The 25,921-nt window shown below is 42.3% G+C and overlaps 1 protein-coding gene across 1 annotated transcript; it reads left to right on the forward strand.

Moving 5' to 3' along the window:
- Positions 1 to 1,720: 1,720 nt before the first annotated feature.
- Positions 1,721 to 23,953, forward strand: si:ch73-287m6.1 (RIMS-binding protein 2). Its single transcript, XM_034547096.1, has 20 exons — positions 1,721 to 1,784; positions 4,424 to 4,528; positions 7,895 to 8,081; positions 9,099 to 9,256; positions 9,387 to 9,466; positions 9,556 to 9,665; positions 11,385 to 12,197; positions 12,426 to 12,449; positions 13,582 to 13,733; positions 14,390 to 14,588; positions 14,709 to 15,301; positions 15,601 to 15,756; positions 16,036 to 16,182; positions 17,164 to 17,266; positions 19,253 to 19,422; positions 19,978 to 20,147; positions 20,269 to 20,389; positions 20,559 to 20,630; positions 21,279 to 21,443; positions 23,720 to 23,953. Exons 2-20 carry the CDS (start codon positions 4,427 to 4,429, stop codon positions 23,951 to 23,953), a joined length of 3,756 nt encoding a protein of 1,251 aa, XP_034402987.1. The 5' UTR covers positions 1,721 to 1,784; positions 4,424 to 4,426.
- The last annotated feature ends 1,968 nt before the right edge of the window (positions 23,954 to 25,921 follow it).

Consider the following 25,921-nt stretch of genomic DNA (forward strand, 5'->3'; position numbering starts at 1 on the left):
TTCTTTAGATTGCTTCTTCACCCACATGTGCTATTCATGTTAAGTCTTCCATCTTCAACACACACACACACACATCATTGCTACGTTTCCTCTCCCATCCTTGCTTCCTCACAGCCAGCCAGAGTCTCCCACTTCACACATGCATCCATAAACACACACACACAGACCCAGATGGAGACAGTCTGTGATGGTAGGCGATTAGCTACTCTGGCGCTAATAGTGACTTTCACAGAGGGGGCAGATTTGACACGTGTCCAGGGACTCGAGCTCGGAGCTTTTGCTCCACCGTGCCACACAAAAAGATGCCATCTGTGCACAGACAAGGTGGGCACAGAGATTAAAAAGACGTGTGTCCAGTCGCTCCACAGACACAGTATGAATGAGGCGCGACTGGTTTGTAAAAGCAATCCTTGCAGCACGTGGTGGACAGAACAGAGAGAGGACATGAAGGGATGAAAGAGGGAAAAGAGGCAGAGAACAGAAGAAAGTGGTGATATTATTAGAGAAAGTAATCACAGAAAAGAAAGTGTACTTTCTGTGGAGGCTATTTGTCAGAGAGTTCAAGAGAATTAACTGCGTATCTCTGACAGTTTCAAAAGGAAATATATTGAATTAAAATCATAGTGGGCTTGTATTGGACTCAATGTTCATGTTATTGTTTCCACCCCGATACAGAATCGCAACAGGTGAGTCCGGGTGCTGTGTGTTAACCTTGACAATTAGTCATTTCAGTTTTGAAAGAAATATTTAAATATTGCTGATAAAACAGCACAGCGAAGGACAACTTATTTATCAAATATATAGATTAAAATATTTATTCATGGGAGATGGTGACATACCAACACAAGGTTTTCTTACCAGGCCACGGTTTTTAAAGTTTGATTTCATATCTTGCTCTGTTCAGCGCTTGTGTTAGCTTTTAGTTTTAAAGGTTGTTTTTACTTCCCTAATAACATTGTCAACCATCTTTGGCTATCTAGAAAAATGCTTGAAAATGATATGCTACTTGTCCGACGTGATATAGCTCAGATTAAAGCTCCAGTCATAAATTCCCCAATACAAATTAACTAATTCCCTTTGAAGCAGAGTAGTTTTGTGCAGTTGAGTAAACAAGCTTATCTATTGTACGGTCATCCCTTTAGCTAGTTAATGAGATGATTGGTGTACGACTGAGGGATGGTTCTGCTCGGTCCTATGAGGCCACCTTGAGAGGAACCAGCTTGACTCAAGGCCTCTGACTGATGAAGGAGCGAGAGGCAGAACGCTTAAGTCAGCAGCTCTGTCTCATCAAATGTGCTGATTCATTTCTCTTCAGACTGTGAACTCCCAATCAACCCTCCATCAAAAAAAGAACAGCCTCTATTCATGAATGTAAAAAGTAGGTCTACTGCTAGAACAAACCTCATAACAATTGCATGTTTCTTTTCCTCTTTGAAAAAACAGAACAAATGCTACTTTTACTCTCCTCAAGTAAAAAAACGGGGAGGAAATGAAAGTGTTTCCCCTCGCTTTGTTGTTGTTCTGTTTACTTGTTTCTCTGCTGACCTTTTTTATGGCTGTTTATATCCCTGTAGTTTATAATCCTCTTAATCTCCTCTGGTTCTTTTTGTCTTTTTCTTGTCCCTCCCTATCTTGCATCTGGACTCTTATTCTTCTTGTAGGTGCGATCAGACTATGAGCAGCTGAGACAGACCTTTGCTGTAGTGAGCCAGGAGAGAGACGTGGCCCAGCAGCAGAGGCGCCAACTCCAAGACAAAGTGGAGAACCTGGAACAGGTTCTAAAGGTGAGACTTTCATCCCATATACCCCTAAATACATACATCACTAGTCTGCTTTAATTAATAATTCCAGCTGTTCATCTCTGTGTCCTCCTTCCACCGGTATTGTTCGGTGTGTTCGTAATTTAATCCTTTTATATGAGACTTGATACTACATATTTCGTAGTATGTTCATACTTACATACATTGACAGCTTCACATTTTTAAAAAATCCTATAACATAATGACAACTTTGAATCATCTTTACCGTATGGAGTAAAAAAGACCTTGTCGCCAGCTCCATATCACTTAATCACGTTAGAAAACACTCATCCTGTCAATAAGTGTCAGTAATGAACCGTTGGATTTTCCATTTTTCATATATCCCCCAAGGAAAACATTTCCTTTCTTTTCCCACATCTAATCACCTGCAGTTAAAGATTAAATTGTGTAAATCAATTAAAAGTTAGTTCAGGGATTGATACAATAAACCTGCTATGGTTTCTTCTTCATCTCTTCCGTTCTTGTGAAGACTATTGAGCAATATGTCTCTAAGGCAAACCCTGGACATGTTTTACTGCTAAGTAGGCAAAGCAAAAGAATTAGGAGACCTAAGTCGAAACCGTTTATTCTCCTTTATCACCACTGATTCAATCCGTCCACTTTTCCACCGACATATACTGTATCTCACCACATTTCTCCAGCATTCTAATCTACACTCATTCATCCCTTGTTCACTTCAGTGGTTCTGTTCAGCTCACACCATTCATCAGTTCTGGGGTTTTTTGACCCTATTTTTGCTGCCTATTTTTTAAAATATTCAAATCTCCCATGTTCTCTAAGAAAACTTTAGAAGGAAAGCGATGCAACTCATGAGGTGAAGTGTTGTCTGATTCATGGAGAGGCTCTTTTTTCACAGTCTTATAGTCTGCCAATAGTTATCAGACACAGCCTCCCTGTGCCGTGAGAGGCACGCTCATTATAAATCCTCGCCTCCCTGCATCTCCTATCGATTGTCTGTTTGTCAGGATATTTGAGAGAGAAATGTACCCATCTGAGAAAAACTGACCTGCTCCCTAATACAGCAAAGAAAGGTTTGTCACTTTCTCATTGTGTATTGATTAAGCAGACAAGGAGACTATTTAGAGAAAATTACACAGGGCAATGTGGGTGGAGAAAGCAGTGATGGAGGAGATGGAATATGAAAAACAAAAAGCCATAAGTCCGACTTCTACAGTCAAAGCTAATGAGATACAGCACTGTCAATCTTGGCTTTAAAGTTATATAATCTGGTAACAAAAGACTTATTGTCATACATTCTATGTGGGGATTTAATAAACCTCTCTGTCATCATACAGAACGTCTAAAAGGCAATATGCAAGACAAATGTAAAGTGGCTCGTTACAATTGCGACTGAAGAGGACAGTCCATCGGATTAAGCAGTGCTAGTAGCGGCTAATGTAGCTTTGGGCCTCCAGCCACAAGCAGAGAGGAGGAGTGGGCTACAGCGGTCTGCTAAGCTCACTTCTTTCTAACTCCATGACCCTAACCGTGGTCTTCAGACCCAACGGATGTTGCCATCCCTTGAGACAATTCATCAGATTTAGCGCAGCTCCTTTTTCCTCACATACAGTAGTACTCTCCAAGACCCGTAAATACCAAGTTCAAATCCTAAAGTTCTGCTACGCAGTAAACATTACCACAAAGATATTTGTCTGTCGTGTTGTAGCAGAGTAGGGGCTCCTGGAACTTTGATAACACTCATATATTTTATTACATATATATATATATATATATATATATATATATATATATATATATATATATATATATATACATATATATATATATATATATATAGAACAACTTTATAGATGAACGTGTTTCATCAGGATCATGAAAAAGGCCACAAACCAAAATAAGAAAGGTTGGTAGTCGTCTCAAAGACTTGCGCTGCAGACGTCCGTAAGGCAGGTTGTTGGTTTAATATCAATGTCTGTCTCTGGTTTAACATGACATCACAGAGTGTTTGCTTAAAATGTAGGTGAGTTCATCAAGCCTTGAATACCCAAGAGTTATAAAAAGTAGTTTTCACTAAGGCTCCAGTGACAGCCTCTCAGCCAGCCCAGTCCTCTGCAGCTCAGAACTTCTCCCTGATTATGCAAAACAGTAGCTGCCTACTCAGGACACCTCGAAGCCACTCCGGGAGGTAAAGAGGCTTTTCTTTTTTCTTTTCGAGGGAGAGAGAACACAGAGAGAAAATGATGAATGTCAGTGCTTTTTAAGCTGTCTTTTTTTCTTAAGCCCGTAGAAACATCTTATGGCCTTAACTCTGTTTCTGTAAGATGTGGCAGCTGGTCGTGACTCCGCGGATGGATACTGTATGGTTATGAGTCGGCTAATTTGGGAAAGGGTAGATTTAGGATCAGCGTGGGTGACCATGCGTGACAGCTTTGTCTGAGTCAGTTCGGAGTATACAGTGGGTTGCATCTGATACGCATTATATGAAAAGCTCATACTGTATAGCACTCTTTACTTCCACAGTGAACTCAACACTTGAGTGCCTTAGATTGAAAAAACCTGCCTTTCAAGAAACGGTATACTGTGAAAAATCATCTCTAAATAACATCCTTCAACATAACCACATCCTCTCTCTGTTTCTCCAGCATATGCACGAGGCTGTAGAGCTGAAGCAGCAGCTGCAGATAGAGCATGAGCAAGCCTTGGTGGCCCTTCACACCAAGCAGAAGGAGATTAATCAACTGCAAAAGGTATGGCCTTATGGATAACGGCAAAAGTGGTAATTGAAAGCTTTATTTTGTATATACTTTCGACATAATGCTCCTTAATTGATTTTGTGATAAGACCAGTGACAAACTGCAGCCCTGTTTTCATTAATTGATGTGTCAGGAGTCACTTTGTGCTGAATCACTGTCATTGAATCGCTACTGTATCAGGAAATATAAAGACCGTAGAAACCTGTCAATCGAAGTAGAAATCAGCAGATTTCATCCGAAATGCAGTTTCAGCTTACGACACCTTTCATATTGTTTGATAGTGTGATGAATGAAGAGCACTTTGCTAAAAATGTTTCCTTTCTAGTTGTTGTTAAATTTAAACACCTTGTGAACATCTTTCAGTGTGCAGACTTTCTTTTTCTAGACCTCCTATTCTGTCTGGTATTTTTTCAAATTGGGATATATGATAGAACTGCACGTTTCACAAAATTACAAGTGCTTTAGAAACACCTGAAACCCTTCAAATGTCTAAGATCTTCAATCATCCATGTTTATCAAGTTAATCACCCTGACGTTCAGCATTGTGGAGCCTACATTTAAATGAACAAACATGTAGCTTTAAAGAATTAATTTGTTGTATATTTGTCCTGTTGCAGCATTATTTACAGTACAACTGTTTACACAGCATACAAATATTAAAAAAAAGCTAAAAAGCCCATTCTTATTCTAATGATTGATATGTAAATATACTCAATACCTGCTGGATTAGACCGTGCTAGTTTTTTTATGCCATAAAACAGCTGAATAGTGGCCGCCTCCTTTGAAATCTGTCAGGTTTGTGAGCCAGTTGTCTGCATGCACCCCCTCATGGTCTTGTATTTGCATTGGCGTCTTTTCAAAGAGAAACAAACAGACACTAAGCAGATGCTAAGTTATTTGTATAACTACACAAAGAGGTTTTTTAAATTTCTGCTACCAGCCACTTCTCGCACACTAAAATAAATCTGTTCCTGCTCATCAGAGCCATCAGGAGAAAGCATCTCCTCAATTACCAGTGCCGGGATCAACCAGTGTATTGGGTTGACAGCATGTCAGCTGTGTGCCGTCTCTTCTCCCTCATGGACCGTGATCACAGTGTCAGCTGCCACTGTGAGTCTCTGTGTGTTCGCTGCAAGCGACGTTTCACGCTGACCAACAGCACGAGGAAGCAGTGCACCTGTTAGAGGGACAGCTTTACCTCACTGCTACCTTTCTGAAATATGGTTCAGATCTGTTTAAGCTGATGAAATGAGACAACAACAACAAATATGCCAGATGTTTAACATATTAGACAGAGGTGGAACAAGGGGCACTGCATATAAACTCTCTAAAACAATGCATTTCATTTGGGTGTAAAAGTTCAAATGAAAATGGTAAAAAAACAGTAAAAAAACAAATGTTGTACCACTCACACAGGTGTTTTTAATTACTCTGGCTGTTTGCACCTCTGCTATGAATGCAGCGTTTGTTTAGCCCTGCCCTCCTTTGTTAACATTGCTGTCAAGCTTTCTGTTACTTTTTCAGGATTTGTGTGAAACATTTCCTTGATTTCAGATAGATTTCTAGCCAGCAACCGTCAACTTCGTAGTTTTAGGATTGCAGTCCACCTGTCAGTAAGAATGCAAGATTCATGATGATGATGTAAAAGTGTCTAAAATCTACATTTTTGACTCTCAATTGAGTGATCCTTCTATGTAGTAGACCGTAGTTTTAGACATACCTGGTCTAAGAATGATAAAAGTGTGAACAGGTGCATCAGCAAGACGTTAACGAGATGTCAATCTGCACACGTCCACGCTCCTAGAGAAGAGGTCTAATCAGGCCAAATGAGTGAAAACACGTGTGTGTGTGTATGCGTGTGCTGACCAAGGCCCTCTGCTCTGAAACGGGTGGTTCTGGCATAAGTTATGGTTTATGAAATCCACTAATGGTAAACTGGCCTCTTCCTTCCTAGAAGTAGTTGTGCACAAATACTGTAATACCGTGTAGGTTATTCAATACTCCACAGCAGTTTGTGACTCACACCCCAGAGGATCTAAAACAATCCGTAGCTCAGCTTCTGTGTTTGCGGCTATATTCCAATAGTGTCCTTTGCCTTCCTGTCAGTTTTCTGTACTTTTGCTGTGAGAAATATTCCTCCAAACTTTAACATTAGTTGCAGATTCCCAATAATCCTGCAACCAGGCTGACCTTGAATACGAAGTGTCCCTATGATCAAATCACTGACCTGCTGTGTTTCATCAGCCTCTAAGAAGCTTGTCACTGGCTCATCTACTCAAAATTATTTTTCTCATTTCACTCTAAATCCTTTTGTCACGACAATAGGGTGCAGACTCCTTTGAGCGTAACTTAAGTAAGGTCATGTTATTATCCATCTGAAGCACTTTAATATGATTTTACTGAGACAAACATCAAGAGTTTACATGAGTTACTTGTCTTCTTGCAAATCCTTTAAATCAATTGCCTGTTTCTTTACTCTGATGGCCCCACTGCCTGTCGAGTCAACCACAGACACAACCCCCTGATTCCACAGTCCTGTGCTCGGATATTACTTTTCCAGATTGTCTTTCTTTTTGGTTCCTTTTACTTTCATTTTTATGTTGCTTTTCCATATTTATCTGCACCGATCAATATATATTATTGTTTTGCATTTCACTTTTCCTCTTTGCATGCACTGCAAGGACATTTATTAGTGTTTGGTTCAATCTTCATTATGTTTTTTCTTTTAATTTCTTCTTCTTGCTTTACTTGCCCCCCCCCCCCTTTTTTGTTGTTGTGTCTAAACAGAACAATAAGGACAGAATGTTTCAGGTATTTACTTTTTCATGTGTGAATTTTCAACGAATCATTAAAAGTTTTCAAACTTTATTTAGTGCAAATTGAAAATCCATTTGTGCACTGAATGGTATTGAGTGTTACTATACTCACTCTCATCCATCGTCTTGACTTCCTCTGATATATTTATGATATGACATATTTAAGTGTTATAATCCTCTTAACTACTTGCAGTATTGAGGCCTCCTTATCAGAGTGTAACAGTGCAGACGGCTACACTTCCATATGCTCTGATTAGACTGCAGTGAATCCAATGCAACGCGCAGCTAAATGCTGAAAAATGTCTCTTTAGGGATCCTTTCCTAATTGGTCCTTTGTTTGATCAGCTTTAATAGATGCAACGTTGGCTGTTCTTCAGAGAATTCATATCTGAACATTACACGGGATGAAGTACACTCCATGTTTTGTGTGTGTATTTTCCATCATGTTTCACTTTTTACCTCCTGCTCTCTCTCTCTCTCTTTTGTTTTTCTCCCTCCTCTCGGACATTACACCCTCCTCTGCTTTCTTTGTTGTCTTTCAAAGGTCAAGGTTCGTGACCTGGAGCAGAAATGCAGGTCACAGAGTGAACACTTCCACCAGCTGTCCAACGAGCTGCTGAATTTCCGTTTGCAATCAGATACTGTGGACATCCTTAACATTAATCCTGCCTCCACATCCCAGAAGAAACTCTCACAAATCATCGTTGGATTTGAAGCCCAGCCGCATACAGGTGGGCCAGGGCTCTCTCCTCATAGCCAAACTTCACATGTACATATACAGGCTTTTGAAAAGGAAGAAAAATCAATTCTGCTAAGATTTTGAAAACGTCCTTTTTTGAAACTGTCCATTGTGAGTCGCACAGTGTTATATAAGTACATTGAAGTAAACGTTGCTTAGACTACAAGTCTTCAATGGTCCACTACCAGTGAGGTCCACCCATTCTAAAAAATAATGACTGCACTCTCGATAAAAGCATTCACCAAATTAGATGTGATCAAAAGGCCTATGATCAGAATAAAATGAGTCAGAGTGATCTAATCCCTAGACGGCTCACATAACAGCTGGATCAGCTCACTCCTGAACAGATGTGGACACCATTAATGGCAGCACTGCTTATTCATGATCAATATCTATCATAATTGATCGTAGGCCTGATGTATGACATGAATGTGGTTTAACACATTAGTATTCTAACGACACATAGTGCAACCTGCAGAGCCAGCAGATAGAGCCATATCAATGATGTAGATTTATACAGTCTGGCACAGACCAGAGGTCTTTGAAGTGCTGGAAATCCTGTTTTATCTTTCTCTTCACTTGAAACAGAGGGTGCACTCGCTGATGCTTTCGGGCTAATGCATAATATTACTCACTCACAAACCACAAGAACTCACTGATACCGTGGACCCATGTTGTTGACTGACTTTAATTTCCTCAAGGAATTCAGCTGTTCACACTGTTAGACTGCAGTTTTCTATTTTGAGTGGAGTTTTTCAAGTGTGTGTGTGTGTGGGGGGTGGGGGGTGGAAAGCACACACACACACACACACACACAAGGACCTCAGTGGTATTTAAGGACAAATGCATTGCAGATGTGAGGTGTTGATCGGGGTGGAATAGCCTTTGCCATGAAGCGTGTTTGCTGTACATTGGCTGCAGGAGATCAATAACTGTACAGTGAGCAGCAAATGGGTGCAGAAGGAATGACAGTTGCTCTTTATTTGCTATGGAAATCAATGTCTCCCAGACGATGAGAGCACGGCAAACACGCCTCCACTGATCTCCCAGTTCTTGCCCTGCACACCACAGACTGGAGACAGAAAAAGACTAGAACCGCTGTCTGTCAAATACAGCACCGTGAAAACGGACCGCCCCAGCAACCCTCGACAGCGGACCCCCACAGAGGTGGGTCTGATGCATTGATGTGACCACTATCACATCAATGCTTGTGTAATTTATCAAGTCTTCAAGACAGTTTCAAGTTTGCATGCATATAGTCAATGACATTAATGTTGATTATGTTATCAATCTATAGATGGAGGATGAGGCCAGCCCATCATCCAGGTCCAAGGCTCGCTACACAGGCCAGGTCCGCCTTTGCACTGCCCGATACAGGTGAATGAGATCAGCTTCTTTGTTTAAAAAATGTAAATGTAAAATAGCTACTGTCATGAAAACTAAAAAAAGTAAACTCCTCCTTTCAGTTATAACCCTTATGATGGCCCAAACGAGCATCCAGAAGCAGAACTCCCCCTTGTGGCTGGAAAGTATCTGTACGTGTATGGAAACATGGATGATGACGGCTTCTATCAAGGTGAGAAGTAAAACAAGGCTCAGAGATGACATGGACAATAATTAGTAAAAACAAAATGTATTTATAAAATTGCACTTTATATTTCAAAGATTACAGTACAGCAGGAGGTGTCTTTTGTAACTTTTCAAGTCTGTGGTTTTGCCTGAGTCCCTGTCCAGAATGCTTCACAGTCACAACAAGCGTGTGCATCACCGCATATTGATAATCTCACAATGAGACATAATACCTAGATCTGTGTGTCAGCTCAGTTATCCCACTGTGAATTTGTTAAAGTCAACATCCTTTTAACATTACAATTGTGTGCGTGTGTGTATATATGTATATATATATATATATATATATATATATATATATATATATATATATATATATCCTACTTGTCACTCAACAGTACATCTTGTTGACTTTGTCCTGAATGGACATGACATGACATCATGATCAAACGCAATCATCACTGTAAACATTGTTGCTCTTCTTAGGTTTCATGAAGGTAGCAGTATTTGTCACCCTCATACTGTATATGTCATACAAGTTATTTTAACCTTGTGACGTGAACTCTTTGTCAGTGCAGTCAAACTGCATTTGGCTCAAGTATCAAATCATTTTACAGTTTTCTTGAGATCACAGTGCTGTTGTTGCGCTGCACATTGCTTTGAAAGCTCACATTTAAACCTCTTTTAAAGCAATCAAAATCCAGCTGACATTCAACTTGTTACTTTAAAGTGAGTAATTTACCCACGAGGTGATTACTTTAATTTGCCTACACCTGTTTGTACGCATGCTCTGTGTCAGTGTCACCAAGAACACATCCTGTACACTTTTTCTAACTGGTGATTGGAGTGATTCTCTGTCTAATCTCTTTAGAATTATGAAGGCTTCTTCCATCAGAGGCAATCCTAATCCAGCTGACTAGCAATCCTGCCGACAGCGCAGCCCACTACTGACACAGTTGTACTCGGCTGTAGTGATTCATTAGCTGTGGGCGGTGAAATTGTATGTCATCGTGGAGGAGCCTTGTATTTACCACGCAGGAGGGGGACTCGTGCCTCAGACCAAGCTGTTGTCAAGATGGGACCTTTGTCCCTTTTAGCTTGATGACTAATCCAGCAGGGCTCAGTTTAATCATCAGCACACACAAACAAAACACACAGACACACACAGATGGTCTTCGGGTCTCCAAGGCCTCAGTGGAGAAAGGGATTGAAGGACAAGATGACAGAGAGCCTTTTTTGAAGACAAACTTCTTCCCTTTGGGGAAAAAAGTACAGTGCAAATCTAAGAGTTTTTTTCTGCACTGACATACTCAGAGGTGTTCCTGGAAATGTTAAACACGGTGAACTGAAGTTCACGTTCTTAGAAATGTTGAGTTCTGTGTTTACTGGAGAGTACAAAAGATAGCATTAGAGCAGCAGTTAATCTTACATTTTAGGGAATAGCACATACTGTATGTTTACATATCCCCCACCTCTCACTCACTGACTCTCACCCACCGCACAGGGACAATAGAACCCAATGTTATCTTAGTGTATTCAAGTTTTCTTGTCAGGAGCCATTAGTGAGCCTAATTTTAACATGTGGAGGGACCGTCTTGCTTCCTAGAGAGAAGACAAGGGTAGTGATTTCAGGCTTTTTGTGCATCAACATGAACAGAAAGAATAATGCTCTTTGTTGAGTTATTCATCTCCTACAACTTCCCATGTATGTCTTTCTGTCTCACAGGGGAGCTGCTCGACGGCCAGAGAGGACTTGTTCCCTCCAACTTCGTGGAATTTGTCCAAGACAAGGAAAAACTAGCAATTGAGGCGGGGGAGGGAGGAGACGACCTGGGCCCTCTGGACCGTATGTCCCTGGCCTTGATGCCAGTGGACGGAGGTGCCTCCCAGGATGGCCTCATGAGCTCAGCCTTGGTTCCCTGTAGCAATGGGACAGGGGGGGCCCTGGACCCTGAGGACCTGGCTGAAGACGTTGTGCCTTATCCCCGAAAGATCAACCTGATCAAGCAGCTGGCACGGAGCGTCATCGTGGCCTGGGAGTCTCCACTAGTGCCTTTGGGCTGGGGGAACATCTCTGGCTACAACGTGTTGGTAGACGGGGAGCTTCGTGCCAGTACAATGTATGGTGGCCGGACCAAGTGCTTGCTGGAGAAGCTGGACCTGGACGGCTGCGTTCACCGCGTGTCGGTGCAGAGCGTCACGGACCGGGGCCTGTCAGATGAGCTCCGCTGCACCTTGCTGGTGGGGGCCAACGTGGTGGTCGCGCCGTGCGGTCTTCGGGTGGATGACATCCAGCGCGACACTGCCGAGCTCTCCTGGTTGCCAAGCAACAGTAACTATGGTCACAACGTGTTCTTGGACGGGACAGAGCATGCAGTGGTAAAGCCAGGAAGGTATAGACTACGCTTCATCAACCTGAAGCCCCTGACAGTATACAAAGTGACGGTGGTGGCACAGCCGCACCAGGTGCCATGGCAACTGCCGCTGGAGCAGAGAGAGAGGAAAGAAGCTGGTGTGGAGTTCTGCACTCAGGCTGCAGGTCAGCAAAGCTCAATACTATACATATAGCTATGGTATCAAAAATATATTGCTTTTGAAAGAAAACATGCTTAAAACAATCTTGGAGACAGATGGAGCTAACTGTAATGCCAGCTCAAATATGTGACATAATGCCATATGAGTTTTAAGGTTATTGCACTGTGCGGTTAGAAGAGGACAGCACATCATTGCCTTACCTTGACGTTGTTGTGTATTGTATTTTGTCTAGGTCCAACACCATATTGCAGAACAGGTCAGAATGAAACAGTCCTGGGCTGGGTTTCCCAAATCATTTATTTTATTGCTAACCAATGGGCAGAGATGACATTAGTGCGATGATTATGGTCATGGAACAGAATAATTATGACATATTGTTCAATTAGGAGATTTGGGCAAAATATCATTTATTGAAAAATAATTTTCATTTAGTCATTTATATGTCAATTTAAATACATAAAAAATACTAAGAAATACTTTCTTTTTGGAAACCAAATTCACCAAATTCAATTTTGTGCAAGTTTACTCACTGCTCTGAGGATATCACTGATAGAGAGCAGCCACGCATCACACGATATGATCATTTATTATTCTGATGAGTCACTTCCTCTGCCTATAGCCTGGCCTGCAGTAACTAGCACTATATAAAGCAGTGGCTCTCCACTGCTCACTGAAATGACCATTTTGTATGAGTGTGCATTTGCCTCTGCTTGACTGCAGTTGTGCATGTTTTATCCAGTGATCCAGGAGAGTGGAAGACAAAGAATGAGCTGCAGTCTCTCTGGATTGTGTCCTGCATGCAGAGACGACAGCGCTTCTCTCAGGAGGCCCAGAGGCCCGCATTGATTTATTTTACCTTCATTGTTTCTCCTCACATAAAGAGTAGTATGAGGTTATGCTACAGCACTAGGACAGAGGAATACACAATACACAAGGAATTGTTCATATTTGATTTTGCAAAAAACTCAAAGAGGATTTCATTTCACATTTGGAGTATCTTATGCTAGACAATATTATAGTAATATTAATAATTAGTATTTTATAAACAAAGCACACAACGAATTGTGAATGTCCCCCACTAGCAATGTCCTATTATCACAAGTATCTGCATGAACTGTGCACATCTACAAAGTATAAATAAAGTGTAATTCTTTCAGTATAAATATGATAAGTGAAATTATAACTGAACCCAGTTTATTTTGTCTTGAATCTTCACCCCCCCACACACACACACGTTCCCCCCCTATCATTTCTGTGCATGGTTGTGTGTGCACCAATTTGTGCATTTCGATGAATGCTTCACACCCTTTCCTCTTGTTTGTATATTTGTGATAATAAAACCGTAAATAATTACACAACTTTTAAACTTTCTTTTCCTTCCCTCCCAGGCCCTCCCCAGCCTCCCAATGATGTACAGGTGCTCTGTGGGCAGGCTCCAGGGGTCCTACAGGTCCGCTGGAAGCCCCCTATCCTCTCTCCCACAGGCACATCTAATGGGGCAAATGTCGTTGGTTACGCAGTCTGCACTAAAGGACAGAGGGTGAGTTGGCAAGTGTTACCCACCACCACTATATCCTCTGATAAAGGCATGGCGAGTTATGGTGAGGAGCTCATCTTGGGTTAACGTCATCAATAATAATAATAACGGGGAAAATAAATGACTTCGTACAGTAGCATGAATAGTACCGAGGGACCGGTTTGTGGAGAATTCCCAAACATATGGGATACATATTTCAGATACAGTAAAACACTGATTGGGTTGTTTTAATCATATTTAATCCAGTTGAAACATGAGGACATGCATCACAGATGGGGCGGTAATAGAATCGGATGTTGAGTTTAGCATTATGTCATCAGTGGCCTGAGCGCACACAGCAGTGCCATCTACTTGTGAGTCATGGTCAGAGCAAACCTCTCAATCTGGGCCCTGTGAACTTGGAAAAGGTCTCGCACTCCCTCTGGTGACTGCCAAAGTAAATCAACACGCTATGCTGAAACCTTTTCAGCATGGTGTTTCCTGCCATATTATGTGCTTCACATACTTATATCGAAACGTATACATTGGATTTAGTTTTGCCCAGGACAAAAAGAATATAAACCATTTTGTATCTTGGGATGCCAGAAAAGAAATAAGTAGTTTATGTTGTTAAAAATGATCTGTGTATGTTAACATTTATTTTGTCTTTTTGAATCCAGATAGCTGAAGTGTTGTTCCCAATGGCAGACTATGTGTCCGTCGAGCTGACAAGGATTCAGTGCCTGGAGGCCAGCGAAATTATTGTGAGGACGCTGTCAGTGCAGGGAGAGTCCCAGGACTCCCAAGTCGCTGTCATTCCAAACAACCTCCTCGTGCCTCTACCTGCAATCCCCATGCCACCGCCAATGCACCCTCACGCTGGCCCCCCTCCACACCCCCATGCTGTCCCCCCTCCACACCCCCACGCTGGTCCCCCTCCACACCCCCACGCTGGCCCCCCTCCACACCCCCATGCTGCCCCCCCTCCACACCTCCACACTGGCCCCCCTCCACACCCCCATGCTCCGCCCCTCCTCAAATCCCCTCACCTTCCTCATGCCCCACCCCAACTTTGTGCTCCACCCCAGGCACATGTACAACAAGCCCCACCCCATCCTCCTCACCCTCAACCTCATCCCAGACTTCCCCACCCAGGTGGACCCCCGCAGCCCCTGCACCGGCCTCCACATCCTCAGCCCCAACCCCAGCCCCAGCCCATACACCTTCAGCCTCGCCATCCACACCAAGGTCCCAGGCCCCAGCACCAACTGCCTCTGCTACCCCACCCCCATCACCACCCTATACCTCAGAGACCAGTATGTGCCAGAGACCTGGATGCCAAAGAGCACGCAGCCCACCACGGGGGGGCTTTTCCACCTGGCCAGCCTGGCTGGGAACCAAATCGCTCTCCCACTTCCCAGCCTCCTGTGCCCATGCAAGGCCACACCCTTGAGGCCCCACCCTCAGCCAATCCACGTTCCCCGTCCCCCCAGAGGATTCTTCCTCAGCCCAGAGGAACGCTCATCCCGGACACTGTGGCCAAAGCCATCGCCCGAGAAGCAGCGCAGAGGGTGGCAGCCGAAAGTGGCAAGGTTTGATGAAGATGGAAATGCTAAATCCATTCACATAAATGAAATGAAAGAATAAAAAGGAAACTTGCACTGTGACAATCCACAGTGAATTTAATTATAATTTAAAAACACCTGTAAATTAGCTTCAAATAAATTGAATACGGCGATCTATTGATTGTGTACAAAATAATATTTGGCTTTCCATGACTGTCCGTGTATTTACACCATAAAATGAACTGTCAAACACGTAAAGATCAAGTACCACTGGTGTGCCCCTGTCTCTGTTACTTACCTACCATACTTTCCATGCGTATTTTCAGGTGGACAGGAGGCAGGGCAGATTTGGAGAGCAGGATCGTTCATTTCACCAGCATCATTCTGATGAGGAAGAGGAAGATGAAGAAGGTTTTGCACGCGGCCGTCGGAGAGGACCCTCAGTGGATGAGTTCCTCAGAGGCTCTGAGCTTGGGAGGCCGGTAAGAACAGCGATGAAACTTTTCCCTTATTTTGTCCCAATGTGTTTTCAATGGACAACCTCCTGTGTGTGTTTTTGGATGTGTGTGTGCATGCATGTCTGGGTGGCTGCATGCATACACTCCTGTGCCTGTGTTCCTGTGTGTGTTCACATGCGTGTGTTTGCCCATCCATGTGTGTTTGGTGTGTGCATGTACGTATGAATGTATGTGGACTTAAACAATTGCGTCTGTGTGTTTGTTTGTGTGTGTGTGTGTGTGTGTGTGTGTGACTGCCAAAAGCCTCACTGTAGTCACAATGAAGATTATCACAGCGAAAGCAGCCGGGGCTCTGACCTGTCTGACATCATGGAAGAGGATGAGGAGGAGCTGTACTCTGAGATGCAGCTGGAAGAGGGACGTCGACGCAACTCGCACAACACACCCAAGGTGCAGTTCTTTGCACTTATTCTAAACCCAAAAGTCATAACCACCCAAATTTATTATTATTTAGTGAACTGCACGGGCACAGATACTTCAATTGAGACTGCTGCCTTGACATGCATTTAATAGGTGTTGTTAGTGTGTGTGCTGAGTTTAGTTCAAATTTAAAAACAGAGATAAAGAAACTGGGTTTCAGCACTATGGAGAGAAACAGACTTTGCTGCTTTCAGGCAGCATTTCCACTCACCAGTGAAGAGAAACAGTTCTGAAGCAGCGTCTTCAGAGTTTGACTATCAAGTCTGGCCCAATATTTGTGATATTAGTCAGCAAAATTGGCTTGTATCCTATCATCTAAACTGTAATCTTCTCCATTTCGCTATAAGATCGCACACGGTAGATAGAAGCAGCCTGTGGTGTATAGAACTGGTTATTAGTCGGATCGGAGGTGACGTGGAGCTGCAGCGACTGCAGTCTGCTGCCACCAATTCCTCATACAGAACACTGACGCCGCGCGGCTGCAGTCTAAGAGCAACAGAGAGAAAGAAGCTGGGTTTGAATGTTTCAGCTTCATGGAGAGAAACTAAGATACACTGGGTGTGAATGTGTTCAGCACCCTTGGAGAGAGAGACTGGGTGTGAACAGTTTAGCATTGTATACAGTAATATACAAGTGCTTTCTGATATCTTTGGTACAATTATTTTTCCTTATACATATTTTATATCAGTAGTTTTTTTTCTTAATCAATATTCGCATAATATCGAAATGTTGAAATTTCCCGTGGGCTGGTGTGTGTCTGAGTGCGTGTCTATGCGTCTGTGTTTCAGTGTGCCTGCCTGTGAGTGCTGCATGATTTTGTTTACATACAAATTGTACGAGTACGTCGACATGCGTTTGCTTTCACACACTGTTTGCGAGTCATGTGTCTGTGAGCAGCTCGTGAATGTTTAATGTTTGCGAATGTTTTCTGTGCTTTTCTTTGCATTTCAGACCAACACTCCTGCTGGAGGCCGTCATGACCGGGACACAGGCAGAAGAAACCATCATGGCGGCTCCCAGCCTCAGAGAAGACCTCTGATGGTCCCCTCCATTGGTCAGTGTGGGCGGGTGGAGAGAGAAAGCAGGGGGGTGGGGGGGTGTCGCTTATTTGATCATTTTTGTGTTTTCTGTGCCTTAGAAAAGACATGTTTGTTGCTCTGTTAAAACCACCATGAGCTTCTCTGTGTCTCCAGATCACCGCTGTGTCTATTAACCATGCTCATGCCCTTCACTACCTGAACATCTTGAAGAGATTATTATGATGCAAACAAACTGACACTTTTCTTAAATTGCCTTGCACAGTTGCACTACACGCTGATGTGCTAATCTACTCTGATAAACTTATAAAATTATGATATGATGATGTGTGTATTTGTTTGTACCTCGTGTCTAAGCAATAAGACGCTTTAGGTGGCAACACAAATCTTCAGTTAACCTTTTGGGAAGGGAATGTTGAGCTTTGCATTGTAACCCCATCACCCTCTAATTGGTGTTTCCTGTAGAGGTAACCTTTGAGAATAGCAGTGAGGCAAACCCCATCACCGAGGATGTTTACTATGGCAGAGTAGCTCGGCACAGGACGTGGTCTTCCCGCAGGCACATGGGCGGCACCAGGTCACCCCATGGTATGTGCCTGCAGTCCTGTTTCCACCACCACAGCATGGCGACAAAAATGCCACCAGCAACTGGCAAACAGCAAGGAGTAGCTGTGAACACCTGCAAGTGCCTGTTTCCTCCGTTTCAAATAATACTAGATATTATTATGCTTACAGTTGAACAGCATGACTGCACTGCACTCAAATAGTGGACCCACTGGCAAGCCATACCTGGGGTCCAGGATGAACCTTCCCCCAGTTGCAGATGATAAATGATTGATTGACTGCTCAGAGAATGCCTCACTCACTGCACTGAACTCCAGATGCCTGCTAAACCCCTTACCCTTGTGGTACAACCACACCCTATGACACTTTTAATGAGAGCATTCATGCATGACATGTAGAAGAAATATCAGTGGCAAACTTTAAATGATGACTACACGTTCACTGCTTTCTTGTTGTCTTTAGACGTTTGAGTTTGTTGAGTTTGAAATATCAGCTGTTGGAAATGCAGTTGTCCTTTGGTCGTGCCTCATAAATACAATTACCAAACCTTCTGTAGGTTGGGATATGCTCAGCCAGGAGCAGTGCATTTCACACCATGCTTGTATTTCCAAGCACCAAAATAAAGCTTTTGGCCTAACAGTATCACGCGTTGCTAGCAAATTCATATAAAGTACTTCCACAACCACTCTGCCATTTTTGCTTTAGACCTCTTGCTGCTGCAAGGCTTGGCAATGTGTAGGAAGTTTTGGATTGTTGCTTTAGACACATGGAGTTGTATCTCTGTCTTTAGATGCATTTTTTTTATGTACGCTTCTTGTAGCATGCATGTCCGAGTCTTGTGTGTTTCTAGTGTTGTGTCATGTCCATGAATCACGTCTCTGTGTATTGCACCATGGTTTGTATTGCTCCTCGTCTGTCTCTCACTGCATATTCAAATGTAAAAATAGACAAAATCATGAAAGTACATGTAATGTGTGTATCTGTGTGTATGTGTGGGTAAATTATTTAAATAGTTGACTGACCACTGATTTTTTCCTGCATGCTGACAGGCACAATTATGGCTAGACAGGACATTTTAATCTGTCACCTAATACAGCAAATCAATGAGACGTATTAAGACAAAACAGATCTTCTCATTGATTTCCTTTGAAGCATGGCGAAGACACATCAATATGTAAACATTCTGTATGGACTTGCTCAGTATATAATTACTTTAAAGTTGTGTTGCTGAGTCCTGAAATCCGTGACCAAACATCACAAACACAGGCTCATATTTTATAGAAGACAAACAAAAAAATATGTTTGCAAATAGTAAATATTTCCACGAAGAAACAAAGCCTCCTTCAAAGTTCCTGTTTTGTGTGTTGGACCACATTAATAAGTTGTTCTTTCTAGTGATGCGGGATGATGGAATTTGTTTGTCCTCAATGTGTTTTAAGATGGCTACAGGGACCGGGACCGCCGCTCTCCCACCTACTACGATGAGTCCGAGCCTGAGGAGTCCTTCCGGATCTTTGTGGCCCTCTTTGACTACGACCCTCTGTCCATGTCCCCCAACCCAGATGCAGCTGACGAGGAGCTGCCTTTCAAAGAGGGGCAGATCATTAGGGTGGGAGTTTATGTTTATTTATTTTTCAAGAGACAAGTTGTTTTATTGTATTTTGGCCATGAAATCCAAACACTATAATCCTGAAAAATAGTAATTCCAGTGTGCAGTAACTGCAGAAAGTATGTTCAGTTTGAATATAGTTCTCTCAGACGGACTTCATCATTCACTATTGTTTGTTTTTCCAATATTCATGTGTACAGACTAGCTGTCAGTAAAATAACTTCTCTGAAATGAAACCTGCTTGGGTCTTGAATCTTTGTTTGTCCTTCAAGCTCTTTGTCTTTTCAAGAAAAAATCCCCACATTTGTACATTTTGTAGCAGCTGACACATTTCGGTCAGTGGTGCACCATAGTCATACAAAAATGGTTTCATTTAAAATGAACCACGAATTAACTAATTTCATTCGAAAATAAAATATCTTTATCGTTTATGTATAATCCTTCCACTTAAACTCAAGCATTTAATTACTGGCTTGACTGCCCCAATCACCATAACAGTAGTACGACATATTTTGGGAGATCTAAACATCACTCGCTTACTCTCTTCTCTGACAGGTGTACGGTGATAAAGACACAGATGGGTTTTACAGAGCAGAAGTGAGGGGCAGGATGGGGCTTATCCCCTGTAACATGGTGTCAGAGATCAGAGCGGAGGACGAGGAGACCATGGACCAGCTCATCAAACAGGGCTTCCTGCCTCTCAGCACCCCTGTGGACAGATTAGGTACTACACAGGCTGAATCACTCTCATGAACAAGTACAGATGATCACCGTTACCCACTGTCAGTGGGGTTGCAAAGTGTAATTGTGAATGAAAACACAAGTGAAATACTTTCTGTTAAAATTAAATTTGTTATTGCTTCCAGAGCAGCACAGAAGAGGTCTGCGTCGAGATCAGGCCTCGAGGAGAATGGTGGCCCTGTACGACTACGACCCCCGGGAGAGCTCCCCTAATGTCGATGTCGAGGTATCAGTGCTAAGGACTCATTACTGAACACACACATATCTACTGATCCAAGGAAGTAGCACACCATGACCCCACATAAACAAATATAACAGATTAAGACATAGCCGACTTCACCTGGATTGCATTCCTTGTACAGTATATCCCTCTCTGTATCTCTGTCTTCTGATAGGCTGAGTTGACCTTCTGTGCTGGTGACATCATGGCTGTGTTTGGAGATATTGATGAAGACGGATTCTATTATGTGAGTGCCACTTGGCCATGTTTGCTTTTGTTACACTTTAACACTTTATATTTTGTTCGTTTTTTTTTCTCACTTGGGGTTTTATGTATTAATTTTCTGGTATTCAAATTTTTTTGTCTAAAGGCAGAGCCAGGATAGCTGCTTTCCCTTTATCCAGTCTTTATCCATTGCTAAGGTAACCAGCTGCCAGTTGTAGATTTGTATTTACTTTTGTATTGGCAGACGTGAGAATGGCATCCATCTTCTCCTAAACTCTCATAAAGGAAGCAAAATGTGGAACTTTGAACATACAGGCCTTTCCTGGGTATTAACAGCATTGTGTTAACTGTAGAGTCTCGATTTGTGATTGATTACAGGCAGGGTGGTTGGTGGCAAACTATCTTTAATTTAACAAATCAGAAGGTTGGGAATTATTAGATTCTAAACATGAATTAAATGATAAATAGGTGCAAGGCATTAGCAGTGTAAATTAGTTTTACATGCTGATTTTAGTGGGGGAAATATAAAGATGGAAAGTGTCCCAATTCATCCCTGAGGGGATGACCTGAAATGACAGCCTACACAGTAGTATACGACACGGTGTTTCCAGTATTAAATGCATCACTCTGACAGAACGGTCTCCTCTCTTCCCCTCATTACTGTCGACAGGGTGAGATGAACGGCCACCGCGGTCTGGTTCCCTCTAACTTCCTGGAAGAAGTGCCTGATGACGTGGAGGTGTATCTGACCGATACTCCGTCCCACTACCCCCAGGAAGAGCCTGCCAACCGGCCCCCTGCCAATTCTGCCTCCACCGTCTCAGAGGGCAAACGGGTACACCATCATCGCCGCTCTCAGCGCTAGGCCCTGTGTTCATCCATCCTCCGTCCTCTCTCTTGATTTCCGTCTCTCGCTTCCTCCACTTGCCTTCTGTGTGCTGTTCATTGTGTGTGTTTGTCCATGTGGTGACAGTGGTGACTCTCTACAAACTAACAACCTCCCTCCCCCTTCCCCCGCTGCCCTCCACCCTTTGGAAAAGGGGACAAAAATCCAGTGTTAACACCTTTCTGAGTCTCAGAGAAAGGAAGAAGCAAAGCCTGACTTGGACAGAGAGAGGATAGACTGTGGGATCTCTGCGGGTGATTTATGCATGTAGCACTGGTTAAGGAGGACTTGAAAAAGGCTCAACTCATTCCCTACACAACATAATTTGGTACCACTTTGCACTGAAACACAAAATCAAAATGTGGTTATTGTGTCTAATAATAAGTGCTTTATTAACACATAACAACGGCTACCCAAGGACACTGAAATCAATTATTTGAGCAAAAACTTTTCAGATGAAAAAGAGAGAGAAGCATGCCTTTTTCATACTTGATACATTTTATAATAACTTTCTTGATTCGACTGCTGTATTTCCTTAAAGAGGCTTTGTTTCTTTATGTATATTGCACACACATCAAATCTATTTTTCAGCCCTGTTGACAGTGGATATGCCATGTTTGCTCTGAGCTCGAGAGACAAAACTACTCGCAGCACTGATACATCCATACTGTATTGTTACAATGGAACAATAAAAGATAAAAAATTGGATATTAAAAACATTCTTTTTTTTGCGCTCTGTGTTCGGTGTGTTGGTGTTGTTGTTGACGCTGTTGTTGTTGTTTGTATAGTGGTGTGGGTTTTTTAAGCGACGGTGACTTTGCTGCCACATCTGATTTCTTTTTTGTTTTTCCTCACCCGCTTGGCAAAACAAAACAAACAAACAGAAGAAGATTGTTCATTTCACACCATAAATGGCTCTGTCTGCCTTGTACAGTAAGTCGGCAACTTGAGATACCAAACTCGCGGCTCTAATGCACACAGCTTGTGGTCACAGCAGAGGGCTTTTTTGTTTCTCACAGTGATGTATCACATCTTCCTGGTTTGAGTGTTACCGAAAAGGTTTTGGTACAATTTAAAATATATACATGTTAATTTCGAAATGTTAAAATGTTTATAATATTGGCCTCACAATAATATTGAATAGCATCATTTTTGTCACCCGGAAGCTGTACATCATGATACATCACTGACCATTTGGACCACAGTCTCAGAAATGTAGACTTTTTAAAAACTGGAAATCCATGATATCAAAATACAGACTGTCGTCTGTCTTTATAATGATGCTTACAAATGCATCACTGCGTATCCAGCTGCTGCATTAGCTGAGAAGCCTGGTATCTACAGTTGTGCCCCTCAGTGTTGTTCCGTATATGACTGTACTGTATGTTCCCTCTGATGGCCTACTGATGGTGGACTTCTGCGCTCTGTGTTGTGCTGATGTCGTGCTCAACATTTGATGGCTTCCTCCTCACTGTTTCTTCTACTCATGTACTGTGTGGATGTGGATGTAAATTAATTTCACAAATGTAAACTATGATAGATAGATGGATGGATAACTTTCCCAAGAAATTGCGATAGTTAGAGCAGCCACATAAGAATCAACAAACAAACAACAGAAGTAACAAAAATATATTGGCTAAAAGAATGAGATTAATATTTAACAAAAATAAATGATATGATAATATTCTGTACATGGATAGGAAAGTTAGAGAATGCAAATTGTCAATTCTGCATATACTCTTCTTTTTTTCTTACTTTGCTTGTTAACATCTGCATCAAAATGGACAGACATGGGAAACGTGTTCCAGAGACGGAAATAAGTTATTTTTTCGTGACCCGTGACCTTACCTTCCATCAAATGAAATTTAAAAGAAAGACATTTGAGATGTTCTGCTCAACAACAAGAAAGGCCAAAGACGTAACCTTGCTGGAGGTAAATACAAATGTATTGAATTATTGGATGAAACAGTCAGACCTGTTTCTCAACAAGTCCCATCAGCCAACAAACAAGCAAGTACGACATTGAGACAATGAGTCAGTGGGTAATTTGATCATTGTGTGCTCAGTTTTAGATACACAGGGAGCTCAGAGAGCCGTACTCTGCATGAAGAGAACAGTTTGATGACCAACTCAGACAGACGGACAGATTCCGTGTGAGAGTGTTGCTTCCTTTGTAATACGCTGCCCCCCATGCCTCCACTCCTCCCCACCGCTTCTCCCCTCAGGTGACCACAGAAACCGCCGACGCGGTCGACAACGACGCCACACCTGTCCGAGCTCCGTCCCCCATTGTTCGGCCCCTGCTCCCAGGCACCATGAGACCCCTCAGCCCCATGAGGAGCCCCCACATCCCGCTGGAGCCCCGAGACCCCCGGGACCAAGATCTGGCAAACAAGAAGAAGAAAGGACTACTTTCCAAGGGGAAGAAGCTCCTGAAGAGACTCTCCCCTGTGAAATAAAAGGGAGGGAAAAAAGCATACATGTACAATATGTGCACAGGCTCTGAATATTGCATCCACACAATCAACTCTGATCCAACAACAACATGACGGAGAGGATGTGAGCTTCGTCTCTCAGACCGTGAGCCTATTTTACTATAACCATAGTTATTCATGTACGGTGATGGATACAAATTAACTCAATTATGTATAGTGCAGTGCCAAAATCAAGAGAGAGGTCACCTGCGGACACAAAATCATATTACTGTGATGTATTTTAAATCAACGGATAATTTATGAGAAAAAAAAAAAAAAAAAAAACTAGGATTTTCATGACATGTACTTTTCTTTTTTCTTAATCATTAGTCAAAGAAACTACAATTGTTTCAAGCAGGGTAGCTGTGAAAACAAAGCATCTGGGTACACATCTATGTTTCTAATGGGCTTTTTTCTCAGCAAAAAAAAACAAAACACATCAACTTGAGTATTGATGTCACAAACGAGGAAACGCCGACCACAGTCCTCTAAGAGCATCTCAAATAGACAACACTGTTATCAAGGCATTCTGTGAAGTAATGCTGGCTGCTAACTCAAAGCCTTTATTCAGTGCAATATCATGGAGAGGCGGTAGCATATGTGGGAAGAAAAGAAACATTTCCACTTGTACCTGTGATTTCATCAGAGTGGAGTTCTTCTGTGATGAAAGGAATACACACAAAAAACAAGAATAGCAGATTGGCAACAGGGCATTAACGTCAGAGGCGAGCTTAGCTGTCTCAGTGGCCTTTATGAGAACAATATGAGCCTGACATTCCTCAGTTGATTTACACACCAGGCTTTTTGTTTCATGACGGGCTTCTTGTGCTTTGTCATTTTCGAAAAATTAAACAAGAGCAGAAATGTGTGTTGTCCTTGTCAAACTGTCATGAAACGCCTAGTTCAAGACTAAATTTTGTGTCTGTCTTCCTATTGCACAAAGATGGGTGTTTTGATTGGTAAAAGACATGTTTTGTGTGCTTGTGTGTGTGTGTGTGTGAGGCAGTATGTGATGCGTTCATGTTTTGCACCTTTGACGTTTGTTTTTCACTTATATGTTTTGGTTTTCTGAAGGAGAGGCCATGTAGTTCTTGGTCCTGTGATTGAGTGATGTGCTGCTACCTCCGTGGCCTGTGCACCGCTCCGTTTGGTTGTCTCATGTTGATCCAGAGGGCCACGGTAAATCCTCGGAGAAATCCCAAATCAAAATGTCACGGTGTGCATTGTTCACTGGGCCTGTCGAGAAAAATCACTGACGTGTTTAATATGTCCTTTTGTGCTCTACATGACTTGTACTTACAGTACATAAGACTATACCATAACAAGTTAACATGTTCCACAGACTATATATATTTAAAAGGGAACTTGGTACAGAACTGACTTTTACTTTATTCCTATGATCTCGGATAATTTCACAATTTGTGAATTCAGCACTTCACCCGAGTCTGGCGACACTAATCAATAATGTCGATATTCCGTTGTTGCTCCATTTTGACTCACTGAATGTTTCATATATTGCAATCAAGTCTTCAGAATCAACCAAACCTATTTGCATAATGCCACTATAGACAAAATGTGATCAGATCGGTGAGAACTACATAATATCCTGCATATTAAGTCAGTTTATCATTCATTGTTGATGTAAAAATCTCCAAAATGTATCTTTATTGCAACATAGATGATGCTGCATTGAGTGAGAAAATCCTGAATTTAGTGTTTTATGTGATCATTGAATTTTGCCGGTTTTCTCATGTAGGTAGAATAGGAAAACCTGTAGGTTGGAGAACAGATCGAATTCTAAAACGTAACCAAAATTAAAAGAAAAAATGAATGAGTGAACATTTCTATTGCAAAGCTAAACTTCTATCTCATTGATCACATAAAGTCACAGCAAATAACTGACATGCATTGATCCGGTGGCCCAAACACAACCTCACTGTCCTACCTCAGCTT

This window comes from Cyclopterus lumpus, chromosome 12, assembly GCF_009769545.1.
Source record: "Cyclopterus lumpus isolate fCycLum1 chromosome 12, fCycLum1.pri, whole genome shotgun sequence".
Taxonomy (NCBI): domain Eukaryota; kingdom Metazoa; phylum Chordata; class Actinopteri; order Perciformes; family Cyclopteridae; genus Cyclopterus; species Cyclopterus lumpus.